This window comes from Fulmarus glacialis, unplaced genomic scaffold (genome assembly GCF_000690835.1).
Source record: "Fulmarus glacialis isolate BGI_N327 unplaced genomic scaffold, ASM69083v1 scaffold32906, whole genome shotgun sequence".
Lineage (NCBI taxonomy): Eukaryota > Metazoa > Chordata > Aves > Procellariiformes > Procellariidae > Fulmarus > Fulmarus glacialis.
In genome coordinates this window covers 450-27,558 of record NW_009216770.1, presented here as the reverse complement: position 1 = coordinate 27,558, position 27,109 = coordinate 450, and the positions used below count along the sequence as shown (strand labels likewise).

Here is a 27,109-nt window from a genome sequence, read left to right as displayed (position 1 = left end):
GTTAAGTAAGCTGGTGATATTAGACAATAGAGTTTTATTCTTTCTTCTTATACTATCGACTGTTTTTTCCCTTGGACAAAAACCTAACGATGAATAAGCAGCTCAGGAGCTTTGATTTCAACTGTTCTACATAGTAAAATTTTCCAGCGTTGCGTTACTTACACTAAGCAGATGAAAATGAAATTTAAATGAAGAATTTTAGGTAGTTTTCTACTGTAATCATGAAACTTGTCATGAAATGTAACTTCATTATAACATGTTCAGTATCTACAACTTCTCTGCTCTCCATAACTACATGTAAAGTTATATAAAATCCTCTGAAAATCTAAGATGTTTTGTACATGATATTAGGATTACTGTTAGCAAAGACAGGGTTAAATAAAGGAATATAATTCCATAAAACAAAGATTAATTAATCCCATCTTTGATATTATAGAAAAATAGTACTGTTAGTTAGACTCCATTTGTCATGACTGTGCTTTTAAAACAAGAGGTTTTAAATCAATTCCACCTTGCTGGCCAACGCAGATTTGTCTTAAGTGTAAAGAGTGGCATTGCAGAACTGCTACAGTAACTCCTGATCTACACCATCTCCTAATATACTACACAGGAGGTGGTTAAATATGTAATTAACTACCAAAACATCTTGCTTAGAGTCATAGCAAAGTCTTCAGCACTCCAGCCTTTAAATGAAAGATACATCTTGATGTGTTCCAGCTGAGCTACAAGTTAGGGACTAGGTGCAGGAAAAAAAAAAGGGTGAAGCTGAACAGTTCACATTATGCAAGAGGTCGTATCAGGTAAATGTGTTTTCTTTCGGCCTTCAGTCAATAATCCTATGAAAAGGGAGTAGGGAGACTGCAATGCTTTTTTGTGCACTGAAGATGTCTATTTTCAGGACATCCCATGGTAGCCACTGGTAAATTACATCACCTTTCTGTGCAGAGTTGGCCAAGCAGAAGAAAAATCCCAATGTGAGCTGCACTGACCACACCATAGCCAAGGTTTAAAAATCTGTCACAAAACCTCCTCTTTACAGTACAGCCAAAGCTCATGCTACTGTCCTTTTCACAGCACTGTGATCAACTAATGGAGGTTTTATGGTCAAAGCCTTGGCACAAGAATTAAAAAAAAAAAAACCCAAACAAACAAAAACCCCAAAACAAAACAAAAATCCCAACGCAAAAAATGGCGATCTTCAATTGTGCTTACCTCAGTTACGACAAGGTGAGCACCCTTGGACAAAACACAGGAGAGACTTACAGGAAAAGGTGTGAAACACTTCTGTCTTTACTGGCACCACTTGAATCAGGAACAGGCAGTAACAAGTAATGGCCTTGAGGAATTTACTTGTTGTGTTCCCTTGCCAGCCTCTCCCAGCAGGTGTTGCCATGTGGGGATTTGTACTAGAAAAAACCCAGATGCACACAGTAGGACGAGAGGGAGGGAGGGGAAGGGACACACATGTGTGTGTGGGGAAGCTTTAGATGAAATTAAAATCTGATGATCAATGAAAACCGAAGGTTTGATGGAAAGCCAAAGAACATTTTGCCTTCTAGTTTACTCACAGCGAAATTCAATTTCCTGTATAACCCCTCACTGCATAACTCCTTGTCATGCTATTGTGCAACCCATCACACCTTTATAAAGTATCATTTGTATTATTATCAATACATTAGATTGGAATCCAAAGGTCTGGCCCAATTGAGGTAAATTATTTATATCTGAACATAACAGTGAAATTTCATTCATTGGTTCATCATGACCGTCACAATAGGAAAGGGAAAAGCAAGCAGATCCTTTGCCTGGGCTAGTAATTTTTCATAGGAGTTTTGCAAGGCTACATGAAATCAGCTTTCCCAGCCTCTTCCCAATTCACAAGACTAACACCCTAGGCTATCTCAGCCAATGCTGATTATTTTCCATTGAGTCATGCTCATACTGATTCATTATGGGGATGCAACTGTTCCAAACTCCAGCCCTTCTCAAGAACTGCAGAACTACACGCATACTGCGGAGAAAGCTGAGTAGAGGCACACACCAAGACAGTCTCTTCCCTTCCCTTCTCCCCATAAAGGAGAGAGTAAGAGGTAACACCAGAATTAAAATACATTAATCCTGCTCCTCATGAGACAATCTCTAGTGCAAGAGTTCAAAGAGGTAACGCAATACCAAGACTAAGACTTTCATTAAGTTAAAAAAATACTGAAAAGACACAGTGTATCTTTTCCCCACTTCCACAGAAAAAGAATTTGCTGCAAGAACCATAGGCAAAGACAGTTCTTCTCTAATCCTAGAATGATTAATCACCGCTGTTATAATCTTCATATTGTGCTAGCACAGAATGTTTCTTTGATTAACATCCTTGAATTTTTTCCAGGGAAAAAAAGCCCCAAAAAACGTTTGGTGAACACCTGAACATAATGCTGCTCCTATTAAAATGAGAAGTTTTCCATTGACTTCAAAGGAATTAAGCTGTTAAGAACAGAGTATCCTAGAGATACTGAATAAGGAGTAACATGAACAGAAAAAGAAGAAAAACTTGGTAAATAGCACCTCAGTGGTGAAGTGGAGTAACTGACCAGACTTATGCTTCGCAGTATGCTGGAAGTGGAGTAATTGAGTGGCTCAGCCCTTGCTTTATGCCAAAACTGCACCTTAAGGAAGAGCTCCATTAGTCTGCACAAGGGCAGTGAGGTGGTAGGTGCAGGAAAGCTTACTGCTCAACTGCGGGCAGATAAATATGGTACCAAAATAACTCCACAACTTCCTTTTCAAAATCAAGAACATTTTGAAACTTGGGATTGAAATGCAGTCAGTCTTGAGTAATTTCATACAAATTTATGTTGACATGCAGTAAAGTCCTATACACATATGGCACTTGCATTTAGTTTGCAAAATTAATGATTTATGTACTTACTTTGACCTGAGGGTATGATTTTTTATTCTTTTCACTAGAAGCACCAGGAAGTCCACCATGTGAAGGCCCTTCGCATACATATCGGAAACGAAACCCCCTCTGTGGAAATAAAGGAAAGCTTGAAAGCTGTTTAGAAACAAAACTTAAAAAAAAAAAAAAGCACACGCATGCACGAGTATGCACACGCGTGCACGCACACACACACATATACACACAAGACTTGCCCAAACAGCCCACAAACAGAAAAGTTACAACTGTTCATCCCTGAAATGCTGTCTGAGTGCTGGTTGACAAAGCACCACTGAACTGTAGCCCTGGAGCAACTCTCCTATTCTCATTCTTACACACAGCAGTAACCCGAAATTTTTCTTTCAGTAAGCGAAGGTATTTTGAAGCAGAGACCTATTTATACTCGCAAAACAAGATAAAAATTAAAAGATAGAGAATGCAAGAGCAGATACTCTTTCTCCCATGATTGCTGCTAGGTAGACAGCATTGAAGCCAATAATAATCAAGGAAGTCCAAAGCATCATAAAGAAAAGAACAGGGATGAAACAGAAATGCTTCTTCCTTCTGGCAAGAGCATGTGAAAGCTATATCTCCAAGTGGAGTCCAGAAACAGCACAGAAGCTTCAAGGGACTTTGAATGGCTGGGTTTTCATCTCAGCTACATAAATAAAGGTCTGAATATACTTTAGGGAACTGCAGGATATTAGCAACCACTCTGGAGTACAGCTGTCCATTTATTCAATTTTTATTTGTAGGAAATAACATCCCCTTCACTTAACAGGGTAATCTGTAAGGCACAAAAGATGCAACTCTTAAGCAAATGTATTTGGTAACTCTAACTCTACTTAACTATATTATTTCATGTGGCCCCCAACTTCGAATACTTTCAGATCTACTCCCCAGTCCTGCAATTTCTGGCAAAATCCCCATCTTATATAGGGCTCCCAGTATCTGTCCAAACAGCACCAGTTAGTGTTATATCCTTCGTCAAGAATCATTCATCTTCTTTGTAATAGAAGACTACTCTGAATTCAAAGTCTGTATTAGCCGACAGTAAACAACACGGTTCAAAAATTACTCTGTAATCATTAACTTCAATACTTATCTCACTAAAGCCTTTTCAGTTTAAAAACTTGTTTCCCAGGCAAATGGAAAGACCTGACTTTTATTCAGATACTGACCAGATAATGTAATTCATCCTTAAGCACGTACTTGCCTTCCTATAGTGAATTGAGTGACCGAGTGTACTGCAAATGAAGTGCCCAGCTATGATGAGCTTGAACTCAAGTTGTTCAACAGGCAAAGCAACTTCTGCAGTCATGATGCATGAGACGACCCAGTCTCTCTTCACCTCTATGCCTTCAGTCCAATAGATCCAGCAGTCATCTGTGTGGCCTTCCCCGTCTATTGCCCTTGCTATCCTAGCTATGTTTTCACACATACAGTCTTACTCCCCCCAGCTGTCTCTTTGCTCCAAAAACAGTCACGAGCACAGCACCCTCATCACACTGTTATAAACCATTGCCCAGCTTGCCACATGGGTACTCCACTGTAGGAGCTGCTTGCTGAGAAGCCATGCATGGAAACGATGGTTCCTCCTTAGGCACTGCACACTGTAGGCTCCGCCATGCAAAGACATAGCATGATTTGGGATGAACTAAAACAACAAGAAAGAGGCAGTATATTCTTCCAAGGGTTCACAGCACACTGCTATTTCACCTGGGACCATGAAGTGTCCCTATTCCTGGAGGGATGCTCAAGCACAAAAATGTCTTTGGTGTGTGGCTGAAACAAATGTTCTCTACCGCCTCCTACAAGGAAGACTGGATTGCGGCATGCTTTGCAGAAGACCAAGCAGAGGATGGGACAGCTTTTAGTCACCCTCTTCCCCCATCTACTTAACAGCTCCATAAGGTAGGATTTTATGCAACTGATTGGGAGAGGCAGGAAAGGAGTCTTCATACTGTAATAGCTTAAGGAGGAATACTTGTAATTGCTGATGCCACCAGCTAAAGGGGATCAATACCTTGGCATACTTCAGGGCGATCTTCACCCAGCAATTACTTTGTACGTCAGTTACATGAAAACTAACCAGTGCATTGGGATGACTTTCACACTGTCAGAGGAGCGTAAGTGAGCGAGTGCTACACAGTCACAAAAAAAGTTACATTCAGGCATTTATCTTCATTTTTCTTGGGTAATGCAAAACAGCCAACTGTGACGAAAGGAATCTCAAAGGACAACAGAATTTCTTTAAGATGACAAAGCATAAGTCAAACGTTCTTGTAACTTGGGAACAGAATGAAATGTTTTTATTTTTTCTTTCATGTGTTTCAAGAAACATGAAACAAATTCTAAAAATCTTCCACGTTTGGTCTAATCATTCACATTTCATAATACTGGAGTACTATTAAGAGTCACTTTTAAGATGTAGAATCTATACTTTTAAAATGACATTTTTTTAAAACACTCGGGGTTTTTTTTTGTCTTATGACACTTCCAGAGAGACACAAAGATGAAAACAGAACAAAACAGGAAACGATTAACTACAAAAGTGAGAGACAAAACTGCTCATGGTTAAGTGCCACATTTGTTATGAGAGTTCAACCTCTTCAATACTTTTTTTTTTTCCTCATCTTAAGTCATAATTCTATTCAAAGCTGAATATAATGACATAGCTACCTTAAAGATTTTTAAAATGTAGTGTTCTTCTTACCTGTTTTGGTTGTTCTATGATTTGAAGATATGGTCCATCTGCTAACATAAAGAAAAGACATAACAGAAAATATATTTATTATGACATATATAATATTATTATGACATATAAGTTGCAGGGGTAAAATTGATGTCCTTGAATGTCTTGCGATAAAGTTTTTGAAAGCACTTAAGCATCTTCAGAACTTAAATTTTAATAAATAATTTAATCACTTGGCAGTCTGTCATTTCCAATGTTCCATAAGACCAGTGGAGTAACAAGGGAAGGATTAACTCAAAAAAGTTTATTTTAGCTCAGAGGGCCTAAATGGGCAACTCTGATCACTCAGTTAAGACTCGCAAGGGTGAGTAAGAACAGGATCCTCCCCTTGCCGCTGACAAGCAGCCTGGCCTTCCTGAGCTAAGGTTAACTTGTGTGTTTAAACCCCTTGGGCTCTAAATACTACACTCACAAGCTTTTGACCCTAGGGCTTCCTACTGAATAGGTGCTTTTGAAAGTCTAGAGACAGCCAATGGGAAGCTCTGAGGTATGGGAACATAGGAGGAATTTAAGCTGTCTCAACATGCCCTAACAGTCAGAACTGCTTTTAAAAAAAACTGGGATTGAGGAGACTAAACAATTTACATTCTTTTAATAATTTCAGATACACTTTTAAACATACTGTTCTGCTGTGCCTCTGAAAACACTGAACAAACTCTATTTGACTACAGATGCAGACTCTATAATGAGACCCATCTTTGAGCATGATGCCAATACATAGGATTATGTTCTACTAAAATTCTCTTTGTGTCTTTCAAAGAAGGTTTCCTTAAACAACTTTCAGTCTTGCACCACTTCCTGAACAGTGGCTAACTTCATAAACCTCATTCAAAATTCACCAGTTCAAATAGCCTTTAAGCAGGCCCTAGATCCAATAAGAACTCAGTGCCACCAGAGTTAAGAATTCATCACCTGATCAAAGCTTAGCTCCAACTCTGATCATTTAGATTATTTACATTGAGAAGAAAAGCACTCTCGGTGGATGGCTGTGAAATACCTCTTAAAATGCAAGCTACTCCCAAGTCTGGAAATGACAGTTCCAAGAGGTATTATTTCTTCCCTGCCTCTTGCTAAGCAGAAAAGAAGATTCGGATTTCAATGCTAAAAATTCAATTTTTATCAAAGCAGATCCCAAATAACAGCTTCACTGTGAATACCTACACAATATTTTGCCAGCTATATTCCTGTTGGGATTATGTATCATCACTTATACTCTATTAAAGGTATTAATGCTAAAGAATCAAGCAAGTTCACTGGGACATATGAAACCTCCAAAGCAGACAAGCCACAGCTACGTGGCAGAGCCTGCAAGCATATAAAGCATACCATGCCCTGCCAACATCCAGATGTGATCTGCCTCCAAACAACTGCACCATCTGCAAGTACCACGCCACGCAGTACCACTACCTCAACTAGGTAGTACTTGGCTTCAGCACAGAACTACACACTTGCATCAACTTTAATTTGCCAGTAGGGCTAATGTTCACTGATCATTAAATATGGCAGAGGATTCCTTAATTTATAGTTTGTAGTATGACTACACGCATCCTTCTCAGCTCCTCAATACAACTTAACTTTAATAAAACAAACCTTCATGTCTTCAGTCAACACAGGTCTTAACTGAACAGGCTTCTCTCAAAATGAAAGTTTTGGTAAATAATAGATGGAATTAGTATTTTGCTGTTGAAGTCAGCTGACTCAGCAACTGAATTAGCTTCATGCCAAAGTTATATATCAAATGTCAGTCACAACAATTTCACATATAAAGATCATTTATTTCCCAAGTCCAACACTCTTCCTGTGACAAAGTAAACAATGCTACAATTAAAATCTTGAAGTCATGCAAAACAATTGCCTCAAAACCGTATACACATCATCCTACATTAGAAGCATAAAAAACAGTTTGGACTTCAGAAACTTTAAAAGACGTAGAGTAATATTTAGCTTTGGTGTGGTTTATGTTTCAGTTTTTGGCTGTAGCATGGAGTAAAGATGAGTCGAGCTGGGTTTAAGCATTGTATCAGCACTGAAATTTAAGACCTCTGTTCACAGACCTCTAACCCTCTTCATGCTTCAGGCATCTAAAATTTTATACTTCAGCAATCCAGAGGCCTTGTATCTTCTGGGCACTGGCAGAAATAATGCACCTAAAATACAAATGTGTAGTTCAACCAAGCCTCCAGGGCAGGATCTGCCAAGTAATTGTTCTTTGGCTGTTCTCCCCTTAGGAATTAATCCTCAAGGCATATATGTTGGGTTATTACCAGCACAAAATACTACTGCTTTCTCTTAAACATTAGTCAGAAAAGGAAGCGCTCTTTTATCCAACAGCTAAGTGGCTGCAGCAGTCCCCCAGGATGCAGCAGACCCAGGTTCCAACTTTTCCTCAGCATAAGGAAATTCAAACTCCTAAGAGAGGGATATACCCTATATTGGCATATTGGAAAGCTCAAGGGGAATTCTTCGTACCGCTGAAATGGTTTCACCTTGCATGGCACTTGTGAAAACTCAGGAAAATGGAAAACTTAGGACTGCGGTTCTTATGCCCCCTTAGAAAAAAGCTTATAAAAAGCATACAAATATACGGATCATATACCAATGTATTTAAAACAAAGTTTTGTGAGATCTTATTTTAACCTTTGGGTTTTGTGACTAAACATTTTCTTTTTTACAATGACTAAGTAATTCTCTGGTATAGCACCTGAACCAGATCCAAGTAACAGTACAGAGAAGGCACTCTAATGCAAGGCACTTTATTACATCTGCAATGCTATTTAAAAATAAAGCAGCAATATTTAAGGTAACTTCCAAGCATAAATGGCATGTTACTTCGATTATAAAAAGGATTTTACTTAGTGAAAGGTCTCATACAGCTGTCTTAACTAAACTCTGAATACTTTCCAGAAGTACATTAGACAGACAGCCTAACATTGCCTACACGTGGTTCCTTCTTTCTCTCTCTCATCCTTTCCCATGGGGAAAAGAAAAGATGTTTAGTGTTTTCCACAAGGAAGTTTTTAGTATTTTGTTTCTATTAGTAGGCATGTCTGGTCTAAGCAGACAGCAGGAACCTGAAGATGTACACCTTGTAAGAGGAACTAATAACGACAAGATTTGTAACAATGTTTCGCACCTCTGTTCTAGGCTGGAAAGTTGCTTGCTTCAAGTTCTTGTTTTACGAGCAGCCCCCTTTTAAGTGTTAAACAAGCACAAGAAGGAATGCTACTTAATGCATAGCTTAAGTTCTACTTTTGCCCTACAGAGAGGCTGAAGCGGCATACAGCCGTGGAGCCGGCCTCTACACATGGATGACTCTCATGGTTGCCAAGAGCCAAGTTTTGACACGGGCACTCCTCACAATTTGCCTGGCACTGCTGCAGTCAGGACTAAGAACTGCAACTCAAACATGCAGTCCTCCAGCCTGGAGGGGGTTTGGTGCAGACTGCCATACCCTGGGTATGCTTCAGCGCTTCCTTTTCTGTCTTCTCGCCTCAGTTGCCACAGACCGACTCGCATCCCACTGCCTCCCCTCCAGCCTGAGTCACAGTCCCACTTCCCCACGTCTTCTTCCACTGCTACATTTCTTCATTTTCCTTCCTGCCTGAGTCAGAGGCCCTCCTGCATCTTGACACTCCCACCACTTACATTCTTTCTTCCTCTTGACCGGCCTCACCCTGCACACACACTTCCCAAGGGAGCACCCATCTCAGGCTCCCTCTTGGTTCCTTCTTCCCATCACAGCAAAGTCAAGAAAAAAAGGGTCTGTGAGGTTAGAATCATAGAATCATTAAGGTTAGAAATGACCTCTAAGATCATCGAGTCCAACCATCAACCCAACACCACCATGCCCACTAAACCATGTCCCTAAGCGCCACATCTACACATCTTTTAAATACTTCCAGGCATGGTGACTCAACCACTTCCCTGGGCAGCCTGTTCCAATGCTGGTGGGATACCCCTGCAAGCCTGGCAGCACCGTAGGACTAGTGGGGTCCTTTACCTAACAGCTTACCTGGTACCTGAAGCCATTCAGTATAACCTGCAACCAGCTGTGGTCAAGTCGCGCCCTCACCTCCTCTCTGTTAATGGGCCCCCCAGAACAGGCATCTCACCCTTGTAATTGTGTGCTGTTTTGCCCTGTGGACATTGGTGAAAACGCTCACAGCCTCTAGGTTTTGACCGTTAAATCCAACACCAACCCTCTTGTGTCCATCGTGGCAATGGTACCTTGCTGCTACCTAGACCTGGTGTCTTGCCCTTCCTGAAGGCCTATCGTAGCATTTGTATGTCCTCCCCCTCAGGGATTCACCCCCACAGGAATACTCTCTTGCTTCTCAGCTCTGCAATGTTCAAAGCATGATGTTTATCGCAAGCAGCTCACGCGCTTTGCTTAACCTCTCCTTTCCCTCAGTTCACTCTTCAAAATACAAGCACAGAAGATCTAGAAAAAACACCAGAAGCAGTATGCAAGTCTGCTCATGCTTCTGAGGATTAGGGCCACTGCTATGGGACAGGGAAAATGAACACTCATCTAATTTTTGGTGATGGTCAGGCCTCCTTGAATCTCTTCCTAACATTATGTCTCTCTGAAAGAATATGAAGTGAAGCTTTTTGTAAGTGTGTTCTTCTTCCCTCTCATTTCTAACAGCAACCCTTCACAGAGGGTTGGGCAGCAGAGGTTAAAGAAATACCAGAAAACTGTAATTTTAGCAGCCTCCAGGCAATATGTTCAGCTGCTGATGGCCCTGTCTCAACTTCACAGGCTTAGTCTGACTGCAATAAAAAAACCCATAATACCTCAACGCCAACAGCTAGTTAGACCAGAGCCCCTAAAAACCGAAACAATTAACCAGTTCCCATAACTGTCTCTAACTGGCACACAGATTGCTATGTTACGTGTTGTAGATGGCCTTGTATAATCAAGAGGAAGTAAGAAACACCCAAAGTTATAAAATGCTTTGCTCAGAGCTCTGCCCATCTCCTCTCTAATTTAAGGCATCGCTTTGTCCCTCCACTACACAGTGGACATCACACTGATGCCTATCTGCTTTTACACCACCTAAATACATGCCATGGATAATGTTCCCTCCATCCCCGACACCACTGAGGATTAGCACTTAACTCTCAAAGGCAGGATACTTCCCAATGAGCCAAAGAACAGCTGACTTTGTGACATACTGCCCTTCCCGCTGGTGGTGTTTTAAACACACAGCTTAGTCCTGCAGTTTGCACTGTTATGGCACTTGTTATAGATACATCCTTTTGTCACTAAAGGCACACAGACACTATTTCTCTTTCTAGATTTAGATGTAAATGTAGAACTTGAACCACATAACTATCTACTACAGCTTTAGAGCCAAAATAGATAAGCCTATCTCTACATATGTGAGATAGAAAAAGCGAGCGAAGACACTTGAGCCACTGACAACCTCGAGAAAATCCTTGTCCCGACATCTCAAAGGTTTTCTACTATTACTGTAAATATTAACATAACCGCAGAATATCTATCATCAGAAAGTCCCCAAATTCCCCAGCTATTTGTTGATTCAGCTACGCTGGCACTATATGGCAATCCACAGTTATATATTAAACCTGCCTGCCAATGTAACAAGTCTGACATTGTGTGTTTATGAATGCACAGACTGAAAGATGCAGGCACCACACCAAATCATGAGCAACAATTAAGATCTTTGGTTCTTTCTGTTTAAATCATCCAACTGTCCTAGAGAAAAATCCTTTTTAGAACACTTATTTCACCCTCTCAATATCTCGGGTGGAAGAGCTTCTGGAAAATCCCACACGGATATTTAACTGGCCTTGCTGTGTAGAAAGAAATCATTAGTTCCTGCTTGGAAACAACTAAAGCATAATATATAAATTATTGTATTACCTTATAACTGAAGAGCTAGTCCACAGTAATGACACACCATAGTTCCAAGCAGAGGAGGAAGTAAGCATTATAGCGATACTACTCAAGAAACAAAATCACTATGGCATCATCAGATGGCATTGAAATGATCAACTTTTTCTAAAACTTATGATTAACTTTTTGTTTGTGATAACCTGAAATCCGTGATCCTTTATTAAGTCCCATTTTGTACACAAACATGAACTTGCCATCTATAGTGCAGCAAGACAACAAGACAAGAGCAGTGCCATTAAAAAAAAAAAAAAACAACGCCTTTTCTAAGCAATTGTGCAAATTAATGATGAAGCTAGACTTAGCCCAGTAAGAGTTTTCTGTGACTCCAGAACTCAGTGAATTCCTGACTCCCCCACATGTTTTTAAAAACAGCTGTTTTCTAGTTTAGACAGGACATAGATATCTGAAAATCAGTTTTATATATCTGAATAATTTGTATGGAATGAGTCTGGCATGAGGAGTACAGAGTAAGCTTAAAAAGTACGTGTAAGAGAGATCATTATGGGGAAATCAAAATTCCAATAACCTTATTTGTTCCACAGAAACTCTGTGACAACAGTGAGAAAAACCCTTGGTATACAAGGCACAAGCCCTTTAATCCTACACAGATGAATCTTACTGAACAATTTTATCTGCCTTAATAAAAACACACTGCAAACAAATGATTGCAACATTAATTTGTTGGATGCTTGTCCATATTTGTCAAGAGCTTTGCTCATCAGAACATTTTATCTTGAAACAAAATTATCTGTACCCTATGTGTTTTTTGATCCTTCCTCGCTACTATTCAGTCAAGAAAACTGAAGTATGGTTTAAACCAGGAAACACTGAAACAGTAAGCATGCCTTAATTTTTATTTTTAGATCAGATCTATTGTTACTTTAGGGTGGAATTTTACCTATGAAGTAAAAAGCTAATTGCTTATTTCATTTTACCCTTCACACCTTTACTACTGTCAAGCGTATCAAATATTGCAAACAAAAGTGACCTGTATTTTCAACAAAAGAAAGCAATCTGCAATACAAAAGGTACCAGCTACATCCTGATACAACAGAGTCAAACAGATCAGCAACAGAAAGTTGTCATGTTAAAAGACATAAATAGCTATATTGGAGGTGTATTATTGGACATATATATTAAGAAAAACCTCATACACTTAAATAAATTTTTATTTTCTTCCTCCTTTCCTATCAGCTATTCCAATAAACTAAACAGGAGAAACAGTGTCTTCTAAATTCAAGCAAGAAGTAATACTTATAAAGAAATTTAATAAGCAAAACCAGACCAAGGTTAATCAAGCAGCTAATACTGGCTGAGATATCACACACTTCTATTTGATATTCCTATTCTGGAACCATACTGGAAGAACAGAATCAGACCTTTGCAGAATTGCTTGTTTTCAGTGGTTGGTTGCAAAATTTGACTCTGAACTTTCAAACTAGTGTTATTATTCAGGAAATTGTCAGGTACTTTTAATACCAGACTGCCACTTTACAGGAAACAGAGAAGTCACCGAGAAGGAAAAACAGATTCGAATGATACAGGAAGTTGAATATACTCTACATTTTATTAGTGAAAAACAAGCACCTTAAGAATTATTAAAACAAATGAAACACAGTTCAAAAGAAAAAAAAAGTACATGTTGCACTCTGCAAACTGCCAATACAAACATGTAGGTCACTGAAGATGCAAATTTAGAAAAAAATACAAAATAATTTATAAAAACAGGTCACTCAAAGCTCTTTCGTCACTCAAACCATTTAACTAATTGAAACTTTCAGTTTCTGTATAAGCCAAAGAAAATCAGATTTGCCTCACTGTGGAAAGTTTCATGAGGGTAAGAAAGAGATGCATAAGAGTGTAATAAAAAGCCTAGTTGACAACTTTAGGATCTAGTATTATGAAATACAAGAGTGTAAACAAAAAAGCCTCTGAAAAGAACTTCACAAAAAAACCAAACTGGAAGAAACATTAGGACAATGGCACAATCAAATAGCAACGGTTCCTACCTGTTCGTAGTGGTAAGTCTGAAGTGATGTAATTTGTATTATTAAATAATGCATTCATTCCCATGAACTGATCCATTGCAAACATCTATATTGAAAGAGAATACACTCTTCATTACTACATATATACATAATTTCATAAAGCATCTATCAGCAAAGAATTTCAAAGTTCTCTGCAAATATTGAGACTGCAAACACCCCGGTGCAGTACGTAAACGTTTTGTATCTATTTTATTTTTGCTGGCAACAGCAGTGCAAGCAAAGCTGATGGTACTGACCAAGTTTCACCAGTATCATGAGACCACACTGAGCTCAGCACAGTTTCTAAGCATGCATTTTGCTTACATGTACTAACAACTATATATTCAAAAGAGCTTATGCAGTAAATTCTGAAAATCTGACCCTAGATGTCTTGCCCAAGGCCTTACTGAGAACCTGTGAGTTTTCATTTCCACTTCTGTGATTAAACCCCACCAGACTACATTCCTTACGTAAATATATTTACAAGCTCTAAAGCAAGAAAACAGTATACCCAGACTAAAGTTTAATTTTTTTTTGAACACTGACATGTCTTAACTCACTGTAATTGTTGTCAGGTATAATCTATCTTCTTCCAAAGCGGAGCAAGCATAAAGGAGAAAACAGTTTCTTTTTGGAAATTAAGGTGAGTAGAAATGATCTGTTCTTCACTCAAACTTTTCACTCAAGCACCATTCTCACAATTCAAATGAATCATGAAATGACCTAATGAGATCAGGAAGAGCTTCTGAAGAGCTAGGCCTACTGATCTCTATGAGTGAAGGAACATTTTAGTCATCAACGTCAATGCAAATTTCACAAAAAATGATACAAAGGGGCCTTTTAGGGCATAAGAGGCTTTATTTTCAGATAAAGTCCAATGTCCACCACAGAATAAATTTCAGAGCAAGTGTCACAGGCAGACAGAGCATAAAAATGAGTATTTTTTCAATTGCTTCTTTCAGCAGGCCTAGCTTTCCTTTTCATTTCAGCCATTTCACCAGTGGCAAGGCACTTTACAGGTCACACAAAAAACACCTTAGAGAAAAAAAAAACAAACTAGATTTCCCCAAACCTGATTTCTGCCAAAAGCTAGAGTGGTTTTACATCTCCATGTTGTTAAGCCTAGGAAATGACAGGACAATATGAGAGGAAACCAAAACAGAGAGCTAGGAGAGAATACAGGGATATTGAAAATACACAAATCCACTTACTTGGGGATCAGACACTCCCATAATATAGGAATCTTCTCCTGCCATTTTAAGTCCTGAAACACAAAAACATGATCAGAACTCTCATTTAGTTCAACGTACAGCAATAAAGTTGAAAAATGTTAGAGCTAAAAGCCCCATCTCTGGCCCTTCTTACTTTACTCATAACGTTAATGATTGCTAAAATACTCTTAAAATTCCACAGTATTTGCAAGGGGCAGGCTAAGGACAGGATAGGCTACAGCTAGGATTTTCCATTGCCTGCAACTAAAAATTACAGTCAGAGTCCTGAAGTCAAAATTTATTAAAATCAGGAATTAATTTGTTTCTGTCTTTGCTCTGATTATTCTGCCATTAGAGTTTAGGCAAAATCATTATCATAGTTTAGCAAAAGCAGGACTCTGCATTTTTATACAATAAAAAGACTTCTGAGCATTCATGAATGAACCCTAATGGTTTTCTTGTGAAGTATTACTAAATGCAAGATAAAGATGCCTAAGAAAGAACATCCAATATTTTTTCTTTAAACAAAAACAGGAGTCAAACATTGACTAATTTTGGACACCTTTATTTCCAGAGGTCCACACAAATGCTTGGCACCTACAATTCAGTGTTGACAATGACAGTTATAGATGTACAACATACCTAACCCTCTCTTACAGGTCCACATGTAAATGCTGGACACTGGGAAAGTTTAGCCTGGCTTAGTTTTCCTGGGGCCAGTAGCAAGCCATTAACAGAGCCTGGAAATTTTCTTAGGAATTTATTAGGTCTGTTATAAAAGATTAGTATTATTTCCTTTCATGTAGGTGTTACTGAAAGAATTACAATTTCACTTATGTTGAACTTACTAAAACAGGCTCTCCAAGGGAACATCTGAAAATAACTGCAGTGACTATTTCAAGAGACTCATATCTGCATGCAAGCACACACTTCAAATAAGGTTAATAACTTAACAGAAGATAGAACCATGTCACTGGCCCTCATACTCCACCACAATGAACATGAGCCATGTTTTCCAGCGAAGCAAAGTGAACTGTGAAAACCTACTGCCCTATGAAAGAGAGAGGGTAGCGATCAGTAAACCAGTAAAGAAAAACTGAGTCACCGTGTACCTTCTACAGGAACTAGAAAGGCAAATATCAAAAAGAAAATTGGAATACTCGGGTACTTCACTTTGATGGAGGCTCAACTCAGCTTGTTAACAAGCTCCAAAGACAACATATAGCCACCCATCCCACACAAGTAGAAAATGAAAGAAAATTTAAAATGGAGAAATAGGAGACACTTAATACCCAGATGACTTCCAGGAAAAAGAGGTCCATGAGGATAAAACTATTTTTTAACCTAGAAAATAAAAGTACTCACCTGTTTGTAATTCAATTTTAGAGAGAAGTATTTACTGGGTAATATTTATTTGTAGTATTTGAGCAAATATCAAATAACCAATCATAAGATTTCAGCCAAAAATGAGTAACACATACAACAAGCAACCACAGTCACCCATGCTGTACTTCATCACCTAATACATCAAGATTTCAGCAATATAAAAAATACCAGCCAAACACATTCTCTCACAGGCACATTCTGCAAAGGTTTACTTTCATCAATAATTTGCTACTGTTATTATCAATCTTTATGGAAAAAAGTCAACATACAAGGCATAACAAAACCTTCAGCACACAACAAACTTTACTAAGATGATTTTATTTGACATTCCATTCCATAGGAAGAATATAACCCTCATCACCAATTGACAAATTACTGAAATCACTGAAATAACTGTAATTTAATTTTTGGCAGACATTTCCCAATTAAAGGTGTAGATATTACAGAAAACAACCAGAAAACCTCAACAGCCAACATTTTTTAGGAAGCATTAGAAAATACCCACCCTGCTGATGCACACTGATTAGGTAACTGTGAGTGCAAATGCCAGGTTTCTTCTGCATAAACAGAATAAAAACTGGTCCTAAAAATCTTGTTTTGTGATATCTCATATTTAATCACTTACTATTTCACGAGTCACATATGCAAAATTGTGTTCCAAAATACCTAAAGTACCCAGATAACACAGTAAATACGCTTGTTCAGAAAAAAAAGATTCTGAGGAGCTAATATGAATAGCATCTGCCCACTTGCCTGTTTGCTAAACGTATACTGCTTTGCAAAACTTTCAAAGCATCTCACAGGGTTTTTTGTAAGCCAAATAGGATAAATTTAATCTTTGCCCTATTCTCGTTTCTCAGACTGCATCACTCTCACTCCAGCAGAACTCTGTGGGAGAAGGGCAGTTCTCACACCTGCTATGCTTCCTGGTCACATTTACAATTCCACAATACATGATTTCAACAACGTGGAAAAATAAGGCAGAGGCAGTATTTCTGAAAACTTTTAATTTAAAGTACTTTGATATAAAAATTAGAATCCATACAGAAATAAAACCTACATCTACCTGAATTAGTCCTTCAATTTCACCTGATCAAAATGGTCATTTCTGGCTTTTTGGCTGATGCAATGAACAATGTCATGAGAGCAAAACAGCAGCCATTAAAGATGAACGTTACACTCAGAAGCAGCAAGGTAACTACCCACATACTACCCAGTTGCTGCAGGTATGTACTAATGAATTTCTAACCAGGTATTAAACATAATCTCTCTCACACCAAAAGCACAGGTGTCTCTTACTTGAGATCTTTTGTGTTCGAGAGTCAGCTGCAGTGTTTGGGGGAGAGGTTAAAGACATTCTCTCTGGTTTGAATGCTAAGCCAGTTTATTGTAAACACACAATGATTTAGATGTGCAAACATATGCCTTTGTGTATGTAAACTGACACTTGATTGCCTTTTCAGGACCTAGACAAAAATTAACCCAGCAGTTTAAAATGACCCCTCTAAATAACTGAAAACAGTCTCAGTTTCACCGTATGTTTTGTCCTCTTTCAAAGCCAAACAAACAACAAAAATGTTCCAGGAGCCCTACCTCCAAAATAGAATTTGTTTGCTTAGGATTTATTTAGTTAACAAATCCCTAAGCATCCTCTTCTTACAAGAAAATTGGGGGAAACCCAGGGAGTCAATAGCATGATTAAAAAACAAAAAGGCACTTGCAGAAAAACAGACCCTAGCATTAATTGTATGACTTTTAATTGGCCTCTTCCCTTATTGCTTGTTTCTAAGCACCTTTCCTACATGCATTAAGTGGTAAGATTAGCATCTACCACTAGTAGCTTTGTTCATTCTCTCTTTACACGAGCTGTGTTTTGGGGTAGAGCTTGTTTTTATCCAAGCTGTATTTGCTGCCATATGCATCTTAGAGAAGTCAGGTCAAAACCACCTCTCTCTCATTTGAAGACGACTGGGATTAAAATTGCTTTGTGGAAGTTTGTGTTACCATATATACCTGCTTCCCACATAATCTCTGATTCCCACAAACAGTACTGCAAACTTCCATCCACAATAAAAAAATACCCCTACGCCTGCAGACCACAATCAACCACAACAGCCTCCACCCTGGAGATCGTCTGAAGTCTTTCAGATAATGGGGCAAAGGAAACTAAACATTTCAACTCAGAGTATCTTTTTGCGTGAAAATTCAAAGGTGGATGAAGGAACGTCATTTAGCTCCTAGCGCAATGGGAAAACGTAAAATCCAGCTAAACTTGTCCAAAACCACACAGCTGTGCCTACTGAGGGACTATAAGTGTGTATGTGTGTGCATATGCATATGCGTGCAGTATTTCTTTCTCCCCACAGCAGGTCAGTTGCCCTTGTGAAAAAGGTTAAAAAAAGGAGAAAAAGAAAAAAACCTAGGAAGATATACATACACACACACACACGGAAGATGATGGAGTGGCACCAACAAACCAAGGAAACATAATGGCAGCTACTTTGCATCACTACTCCTCCTTCATAACCAAATAATAACAGGTATAAGTAGGCACAGCTGGAAGAACACGAGTTCATGTATTGTATTCTGAATACTTCTTTTGAAGCTTCAAAAGGATCAGGCATTTAAAATGGAAACAACATAATTAATGTAGGAATGCTCTCATCCAGAAACAAGAATCCTCATTTCTGTTTATCTCAATCATTTGATTTCAGATCTCTCTCCCGCTGTTCTCCAACATCCACTGTATCTAACTACCTTTTAAAAACGAAGATAGGTTTCTCTTAGCAACTTTTGTTAGTCCCCTGATTTTTTGTAGTCCAGATGCTTCCCGCTAGTGTTCCTCTTCAACTTTCTGGCTTGAATTTTAAAAATGAGGTAAACCATTTTCCTCTTTGATACCAGTATCCAATCCAATACCTACAAACAGAGAATGGGACTTCTTCCTATTACCTTTCTGCAGACAAGCGTAACTCGATGCAAATTTCATCATCTATGAGGAATCAAGCTTTAATGTTTGATTCAGATACTAATAATCCAGTTAATTCTGAAAACATTTACAGACATCTCACCCAGCAGCTGCATGCCTTTTATAAAACTAAGACTTGAAACTTCATTCTTTTTCTTTCTAGCTCTGTTCTCATACCGGCCTGGCTAAAAACCTGAACAGTATATATACTAACAAATTAGGAAGACTTCTTATTCCTCCAAGCAGGAAATAAAACCATTTGAATATTACCCTAAATAGTTGAATAACCTCCCCCCTCCCAAAAAAAACCCACAAACATTTGAGTTTTAGTACCCCAAATCTATCTATTCATGTTTCAAAGTGCACCAGTGTGCTTACTGATGAAGCTAACATTTCACACAGGACCAGGGGAAAAAAAAAACCCAACATGACATATGCTTCCTTTCCCAGACCTTCAGAGAGATACATGGTAAGCAGGTCTCTACTTTTAGTCTATGTTCTTTGAATATAAATGTATTTTTTAAAATCAATTTGGAGAGATGACGGATGAACAGTATCACCAACTTCTCTACCCCACAAAGATCTGCCTCATCATAAAAGAGAGTGATGCCTGGTGGAAATGCTTATCAGACACTCATCTCTCTTAAACTTTCTGTACTTTGAGCCAATAAACAAAATAAAAGCATAAAAACTGATGTGACAGGATGCCCATTATATCATCAGAAAATGAATGCAAAAGACTAGCATCAGGGTATCTGCCTGCTGTTGTGTTTTAAAATACAAAGAATCAACTCATCCTTTATAAAACTTGTCCATTAGTTTTAATTAGTTCAGTATAAGGATTGAGTTCAGGAGAGATTAATATTTTATGGAAGAAGGTTTGGTTAAAGCACAGATCAGTTTAACAGGATGGAAATTAAGGCATATTCTGTAAAAGGTAAACTGCAGATCTGCATGTTAATGAATCATGATCTTTATTACCCAGAGTTCATTATACTTGTGAACTAGAATTAGTGTGATGATTTAAATAAATTTCTATGTTGAAGAACGTCCATCTCTTACTTTATGAGACATTTCACATCACCCTCTTCTGACCTGTCAAGGCTGGGATTCAGAAAGCAAGCCTCAAGAGGAGGAACTCTCCTACTGCACTTTAGCTGACTTGATATATCGAAAGCACGGTTCTTTCTGCAAGTTTTCTAGCAGTGTTTTTTCTCTTTAACTTGGCTTTCATTGGAATTCACCTGTTAAAAATAAACTTCTTTGACTGGACACTGAATGAAAGTCATGAAATTCACTGTGATTATGCTCCTAGCCTGTTCATTTTGCTTACTAAAAATAGAGAGGACTAAGGATGAAAGAGAGGCAAAGACATTTGTGTTTTATATATTACATTGTAAGCATATTTTTGCTACATCAGGGCTATAAAACATGGCAGACTATCCGATTGCAGAGAACTATGTTTTTAGGAACAGCATCAAGTTCTCCGAAATCCTGTAGCAGCTATGAAATATTGAGGTAGAAACAGTAACTGTTGTAGTGTACAGTCTCTACAAATGTGTTTTTACCTGGTATTGTTTACTTCTTTTAGTGGCAACTATCCATCCTTGAGCCTCACTTTTCCATCCTTGCAAAACATAATCTGTATAGAGACAATTGTTTTAGAGATCAGCATTTCCCAAATCGAGATGCTGGGAAATGTATTGTGCAATAGATGCTGCGAGTTCCTGGGTCAGGCCTGGAAGTAGGACCAAGAGCTGCTGAGATGATTTTGGCTAGAGGACAGAGCAGGCTGCTCTGACAGAACAGAGATACTGATCCAAGACATTTAGTCTCAAGCCTTCATCACTGCCATGCCTTCAAAGTGAGGATGCTGTCCATCCCTTTCAATGCCTGGCCTTTTCACCTTAGCTCTGGCCACTTCCTCTCAACTTCATCCAGCACTTCATTTCCCTTGTAACCCAGTTATTTTTCCCAAAATACTGGGAGCGCAGCTCCAGATCAACAGCCTTTGGTGCAGAGTATATTCCTAGAGAAGCACCGGAAGGGAAAAAAGGAAGTTTGAGAACTGCTATTTTCTACCTCTGCACAACATAGCAGGCCGTACATACACACAGGCTTAGGTCTTCTGACGCTTCAGAGGACACACAAGTTGGGTCATGAACCTCCAGCAGTTACATGGACAACCCTTAGTTTAAGCTGCACATGTCTTTCTAACCACTTTAATTTTTTGAGGCTGAATAAAAGATGCTTTTCTAAAGAAAAATAAATCCCATTTTTGTAAAGCAATGTAACAACAGTGGGAATATTGTACAGGCAGGATTCCAAACAGTTGCTGGCATTTTGAACATGTGTTGTCCAAACCTGCTTAAAGCAGGTCTACACAACTAAACTCTAACAGCTGTTAGCTACCAGCACCTTGTACTTCCATCACTGTTGCTATTAATGAAGCTGCTGCAGAAGAAAATTTTCTGGAGAGGGAGAGTAGGGAGAGGGGAGAGACATCCCCTTCCCAAATACGGATCAAGAAAAATCTTAACACAGAAAAGGTTTTACCAATGGGTAGTTTATTTACATTGTTCTCAACTACTCATTTTGATTGCATCCACTTTAATAAATTACTTCTGAAGTCCCCAGGCAAAGGTTAAGACTGGACCAAATATTTATCTTTTAGATGAACACTGTCCTGATGCAGAGTCTGGAAAAATTGGGAAAATGCAAGCTACACAAACAACACACAAGTGTTTTTCTTTTTAAAATAAAAGGAAAAGAAAAAAAAAAAATCTGCTACAGACAGCAAATCCCTGGATTATTCAAAATAAGAGGTGATAAACAGCTATAGTATTCTGAAATATGCAAAGTAAATAGAACCAAAATATTAAAGGAACATCCTGCATACTTTCACTCACATTATTGACATAGGTATCTCAAGCACAAACAGGAAAGAAAAAGCATTTAAAAACCATGAGAAGTGATTGCTAACTTGTTCAAGTTGACAAGGAGCCCCATCAACTATGTTTTTTGGAAGGGATTTTAACTCACTAATGAAACAGACTTGAAATTTGAAGTTTGCCTTTACATGTTAAAAGTTTACTAATATTTCTTCTCCCGTCTAGGACTTCAATACCTGGGGGTGTAGGGGGATGTTTTAAGGAAACTGTATTCTCAGTATAAAACTCAATAATGCTCAATTTCCGCAAAAGCAGCATACAGGAGTCGTATTTTTTACTTTCCTTCAGCTGCCACAAAGACGTGTAATCTCTGAATAAAGATCTGAGTATAATTTCTCAGTATACAAGTGAGAAAAGGTTTGTGCAGAGGCATTTTTATCAAAGATACTACTTTCCTCTGCAAACTTTTTCTCATCCATAGACTGTTGCAGCTGCAATAACACTACATAACCCTAAATGACACTGTTTGTTTTTCTAATGTAACAACACGAATTGCCTCCTCTTGTTATTAATTAAGCCTGCTGATTATTTCCTGTTGGGTGGAACCTGGGAGTTCTGTCTGTGTATTTTTAAAATTAAAGAACCGTTTGAGTTAAAATTTTCAAATATTTTCAGTCATGAGCAGATGCATTATTGGACAACAGTATAAAAACTACAAAACATTTAGGAAATTAAATCAATCACAAGTGTTAAAGAGATTTCAGAAACGTGATGCTCTGAATCAGAATTGTTGTGTGAAGAATTATTGTAGGAAATCTAGACTCAAATTTATTACACCAGATACTAAATTTGAAGAAAGATTCATGGCGTGAGGAAATTCACTTTGCAAAAAGTAACTGGACTACCTGAATGGTTGCATTATTAAGTATCTTTACAAACAGAATTTTTGTGCAAGTGTTTTATTCCTTTCCCAAATGTCAAAGTAGTGAACTAATATGACAAGAGGAAACACTAAGATGCCATAAACATATAAACTATTTTTCCAGGATATTGTTAGAATAAAATTAGAATGTTTTTGTTAAAACACATTCAAAGCAACTTAAATCAAAGGAATAAACAGTATTCAAATATATGGCAAACATACTCTGATATATATATAATGCTAAGTACATGTAAAAATACTGAGGTTCAACACAGCAAAACAACCCTAGTAACTACACTGTATTTTAGCCACCATGGGGTGGTAATGCTACTTGAACTAACCTGAATATCATGTTAAAATGCTGTTACTTCTTCCTACAGATTAAAAAGATTAAAAAGAAACACCGAACGTTCTTTAGAAATAGTTCTAGTTCATACAAAGTTGTTCATCAAAATAAAATTTTAACTTAAAAAGCCACACATACCCATTTCGTAAACCTTAAGTGTAACGAATCATCAATATTAAACAGCAAACCTTTTCCTTTTAGAGGGGGGGAAAGAACAGCTTTTCTGAGAAGCCAAGTAACAAGCAAACCCAACATTTTAGAAGTCCAGTTCCCATAAGATCTGCTGTATCACCAGGTACTTTCACAGAGGTTCTGAAGACAGTCCCTCATTTCATGAACAACGGCGGCAGAAGGGGACTCAGAAAATAGCAAGGGCTGTTATTACCACTGCAATCACAATCACGACAGTGAGCTAGGGGATTCTCAGTGTCCTTTTGGTTTCGAACAGCCACTGAAAACGTAACATGACAGCAACGGCCAGTTAAATAACACCAGTAAGCGGAAGCAAACAGGTAGAACCGAGTCCAGCACCATTACAGTTACACCCTAGGTTTCAAATCTTCAGGTGCAAAGTGGTTACTAAGGCTTTTTTTTCTTGTTGTTGTTTTTCTGTTTTGTTTTGTTTTTACAAAGAAATAGTAAAATTCCTGCAGCCTCAATTTTCTACAGTAACCTATGATATAACAAAACCCACTTAGACTAAACTGAGACCCAAAAAACCATGTGCTTTGTTTTTACTTGATTCGGGTGTTAAAATACGTCCGAAAGTGTTTGAACAGATAGAAATATGATCTTTAAAAGAAACAAAAAACAAACAAACAAAAAAAGCAACCCCACACAACTCAGACCTACTTTGCTCTTGATCTGTTGATACCAGTACAGTTTGCTTGGAGGATGCAATGAAATACAGAGGTATTTCAGTTTAGCTAATTCTGCATTTTAAATGAAGGGGGGGGTGGGGTGGGGGGGAAGTATCTGGCACTGCTTTTCAAACGAACATAAAAGCTAAACGGGGGAAAAAATGCCAGTAGTAGCAATAGTAGCTTCCTCCCCACACATGGTCTGTCAGCTCCTCCTAAACCCAAAGGATTTTACCTTGAGATTAGAATAATTTGAAACATCTTTTAAGGCCTTACTTCTGAAGCTGTCAACAGTGCTTCAGCAAAATATATGTTTAAACGAAAGCACTGAAGAAGATTCACTGAATTATTTCTACTCTCAAAACTAGATGCAAACTTAGTGCCTGACTGACCTAAGGGCACAGTTAATGACAACTGTAATTATGATCTTATCAATGTAGAACTTCATAAAAGGTTCACAGCTTATTTAAAGGACATCAAATTACAACTTCCACTTCTAAAATATCTGTGTCAGAGCTAAAAGTGACCAAGACCAGGAATTTCTTTTTCATTATTTGCCTGAAACATTCTCTCCTCTTTGTTTTTTAATAGCTGGGTTATTTTGTGTCCGAGAATCAAAGAAAAGCTATCAACATGTTGGAAAAAAAAGATTTTAAACTAACTTTAGAGTTTTCATTAGTTGCTTAGGGAAATGAGTAACAATTTTCTTTAAGACTAATACTTCTGAATTTAGAGTTGGCAAACATTTACAGCACGGAAAGGTGAGAAAATTTTAGCAAGTACATCTACAAGCTATCTATGAAAACACAGATTAATTAATCAGAACCTCTGAAGACCGCAGAATTTTCTCATCACTAGCTACATCAGAAAGCCAACTGTAAGTTAGTAAAAAACATATTGTCTTTCACTGTACCTTTGCATCTTCAAAACAACACTTACTTTGTATGCATGTAACTATTAAGGGAGACTTGGAACTTTCTAGTCAGCATAGAGCATGCTTGATAGTAAAGGCTCATAGGCCTTCAAACTTGGTTCCCGTCCTTCCAGACTCAGCAATGATAAGCATGATAACATGAATTCCTAACTGCACTTATTTCTGGAGTTTGCATGTATTCATGAGACAGTGGCATGGGAAGATTTTGAGAAAAGACAATGATGAAAAGGAGGAGTATTGTTTACATGAAAACTCAAAAATCTATTAATTAGCAAGTTTGCATCAGTGATATTTATTTGTATGTATCCATTACTGAAGTCACATAATGCCAGCCCAATGAAAAAAGTAAATTTAAATTTATTATTAGAATTGATTTTAAAAGTCAAATACATAGTAATGGGAAACAATTAAATTGCTGTTTTTCAATAAATGAAGTAGGAAATTTTAGAATGTGCACATAAATGAAGTATCACTGTCTGCTTTCCACCCTCTCACCCTCTCCCAAGATTCCCTTGTTTTCTCTCCCAGCACACTTTTCTCCCAGTAAACTTTTCTGATTTCAAAATATGTACTACAGAAACAATACCAAGGTGCTGACTGAACTAAGCATCTACAGGTGTAAAGTTTATCTGCTACAACATTATTTTTTAAAAACACACAACATGACACAAAGTGATACAAACCCGTTCTCAGTTTTACAACCTTAACTCTACTCAAAGTGTATTCATTACTTGCATGAAAAGATAATTTCATTTTTTGATGACTCTACTGCTGATTGACACTTCTTTCTTTAAAAAAGGGACAAGGGGTGGAAAGAAAAAGGCTTTTTCCCTTCTGTTTAATATTTCAGATTAAATTATTTAACAGATCTTGCACATATTTCAGTACTGAGTTTCCTTGAAATCTCCACACTCTGTGGCAGAACCTGACAATAATATTTCAGCATAAATGTCAGTTAAATTCTTGAGCCAGAGAAGTTTACGGAACAGAGGATCTGCCTTGGATAGTTACAGGCTGCTTTTTCCTCTTTCATTTTCTCAAACTGTAGTCATTTCTGTAGAATACAAAACACTGCAGACACGATGACGTCTTAGAATGACGTCTTGGTTAATGCTTTCCTAGAATGGGCAGCTACATTCTCTTTTGAAAGAATAAAAATGCTTTGACTGAAATACTATTTTCAAAAGCTGATACTTCACAGTACATAGCACAGAGACTCCAGATGTCAATAAAAACGAAGAGCTGAACTTTCAGTTCTGTTCTGTGAGCTTGACAGTAGTGGTGTAGCACCTTACAGCATATAAGGCACAAGGTGATATGGCAGAGAATTCATCCACTTAGTACTAACTTTCTCTGTGAACAGAATAAATGAAAAGAGGACTTCTGAAGCACAAAACATGTCAAATATGATGGGCACTTTCAAATCATTTAAAAAAAAAAAAAATCTGTATTTCTTTTAAAATGGTATTCTTTGGCAAAGATTTTGAGCATTTTAAAACAGGAAGTCGAAATGCAGCACCAAAGTTATGATGATCCCTTACCTACAAAGCCTTATTCTGCAAATGCTTACAGGCACTCATATTTACTTATTTGAATAAAATTACATATCAGTACACTGCATTATGGTAATGGCCAAATAACACATAGCTTATCTGTACTACAGTTCAGAAATAATACTCCGTTCTATGTTCACATAAAGTAAGTCAATAGTGCTGCTTTATCGAAGTTACCATCAAAGCAGAAAGCGTCAACAGGTAAAAAAAATAACTGTGATGATGAAAAGCTGAATATTTTTGGTTTTAAGGTCAAATGTAACAGAACGATCAGTCTGATAATATTCCTTGTCACGGTGAGAACTTTTCGGTTTCATCACTTACTACTAAATTGCCTTTAAAAAGGCACTCTTCATCTGTGAAAGTAGCCTTCATTGATACTATTTGTGACACTTCGCAAGCCC

At 37.9% G+C, this 27,109-nt stretch overlaps 1 protein-coding gene across 1 annotated transcript in view; it reads right to left on the bottom strand.

Moving 5' to 3' along the window:
• NFKB1 (nuclear factor of kappa light polypeptide gene enhancer in B-cells 1) overlaps nt 1-14,895 on the bottom strand; it is a 47,603-nt gene extending 32,708 nt beyond the window's left edge. The window contains exons 1-4 of the mRNA XM_009579424.1: nt 14,846-14,895; nt 13,617-13,701; nt 5,646-5,686; nt 2,921-3,019 (exon numbers count right to left, since the gene is read on the bottom strand). Of these exons, the coding sequence (XP_009577719.1) occupies nt 2,921-3,019; nt 5,646-5,686; nt 13,617-13,701; nt 14,846-14,890 (270 nt within the window). The 5' untranslated portion in view covers nt 14,891-14,895. The remainder of the gene's footprint in view (nt 1-2,920; nt 3,020-5,645; nt 5,687-13,616; nt 13,702-14,845) is intronic.
• Nucleotides 14,896-27,109: the final 12,214 nt, after the last annotated feature.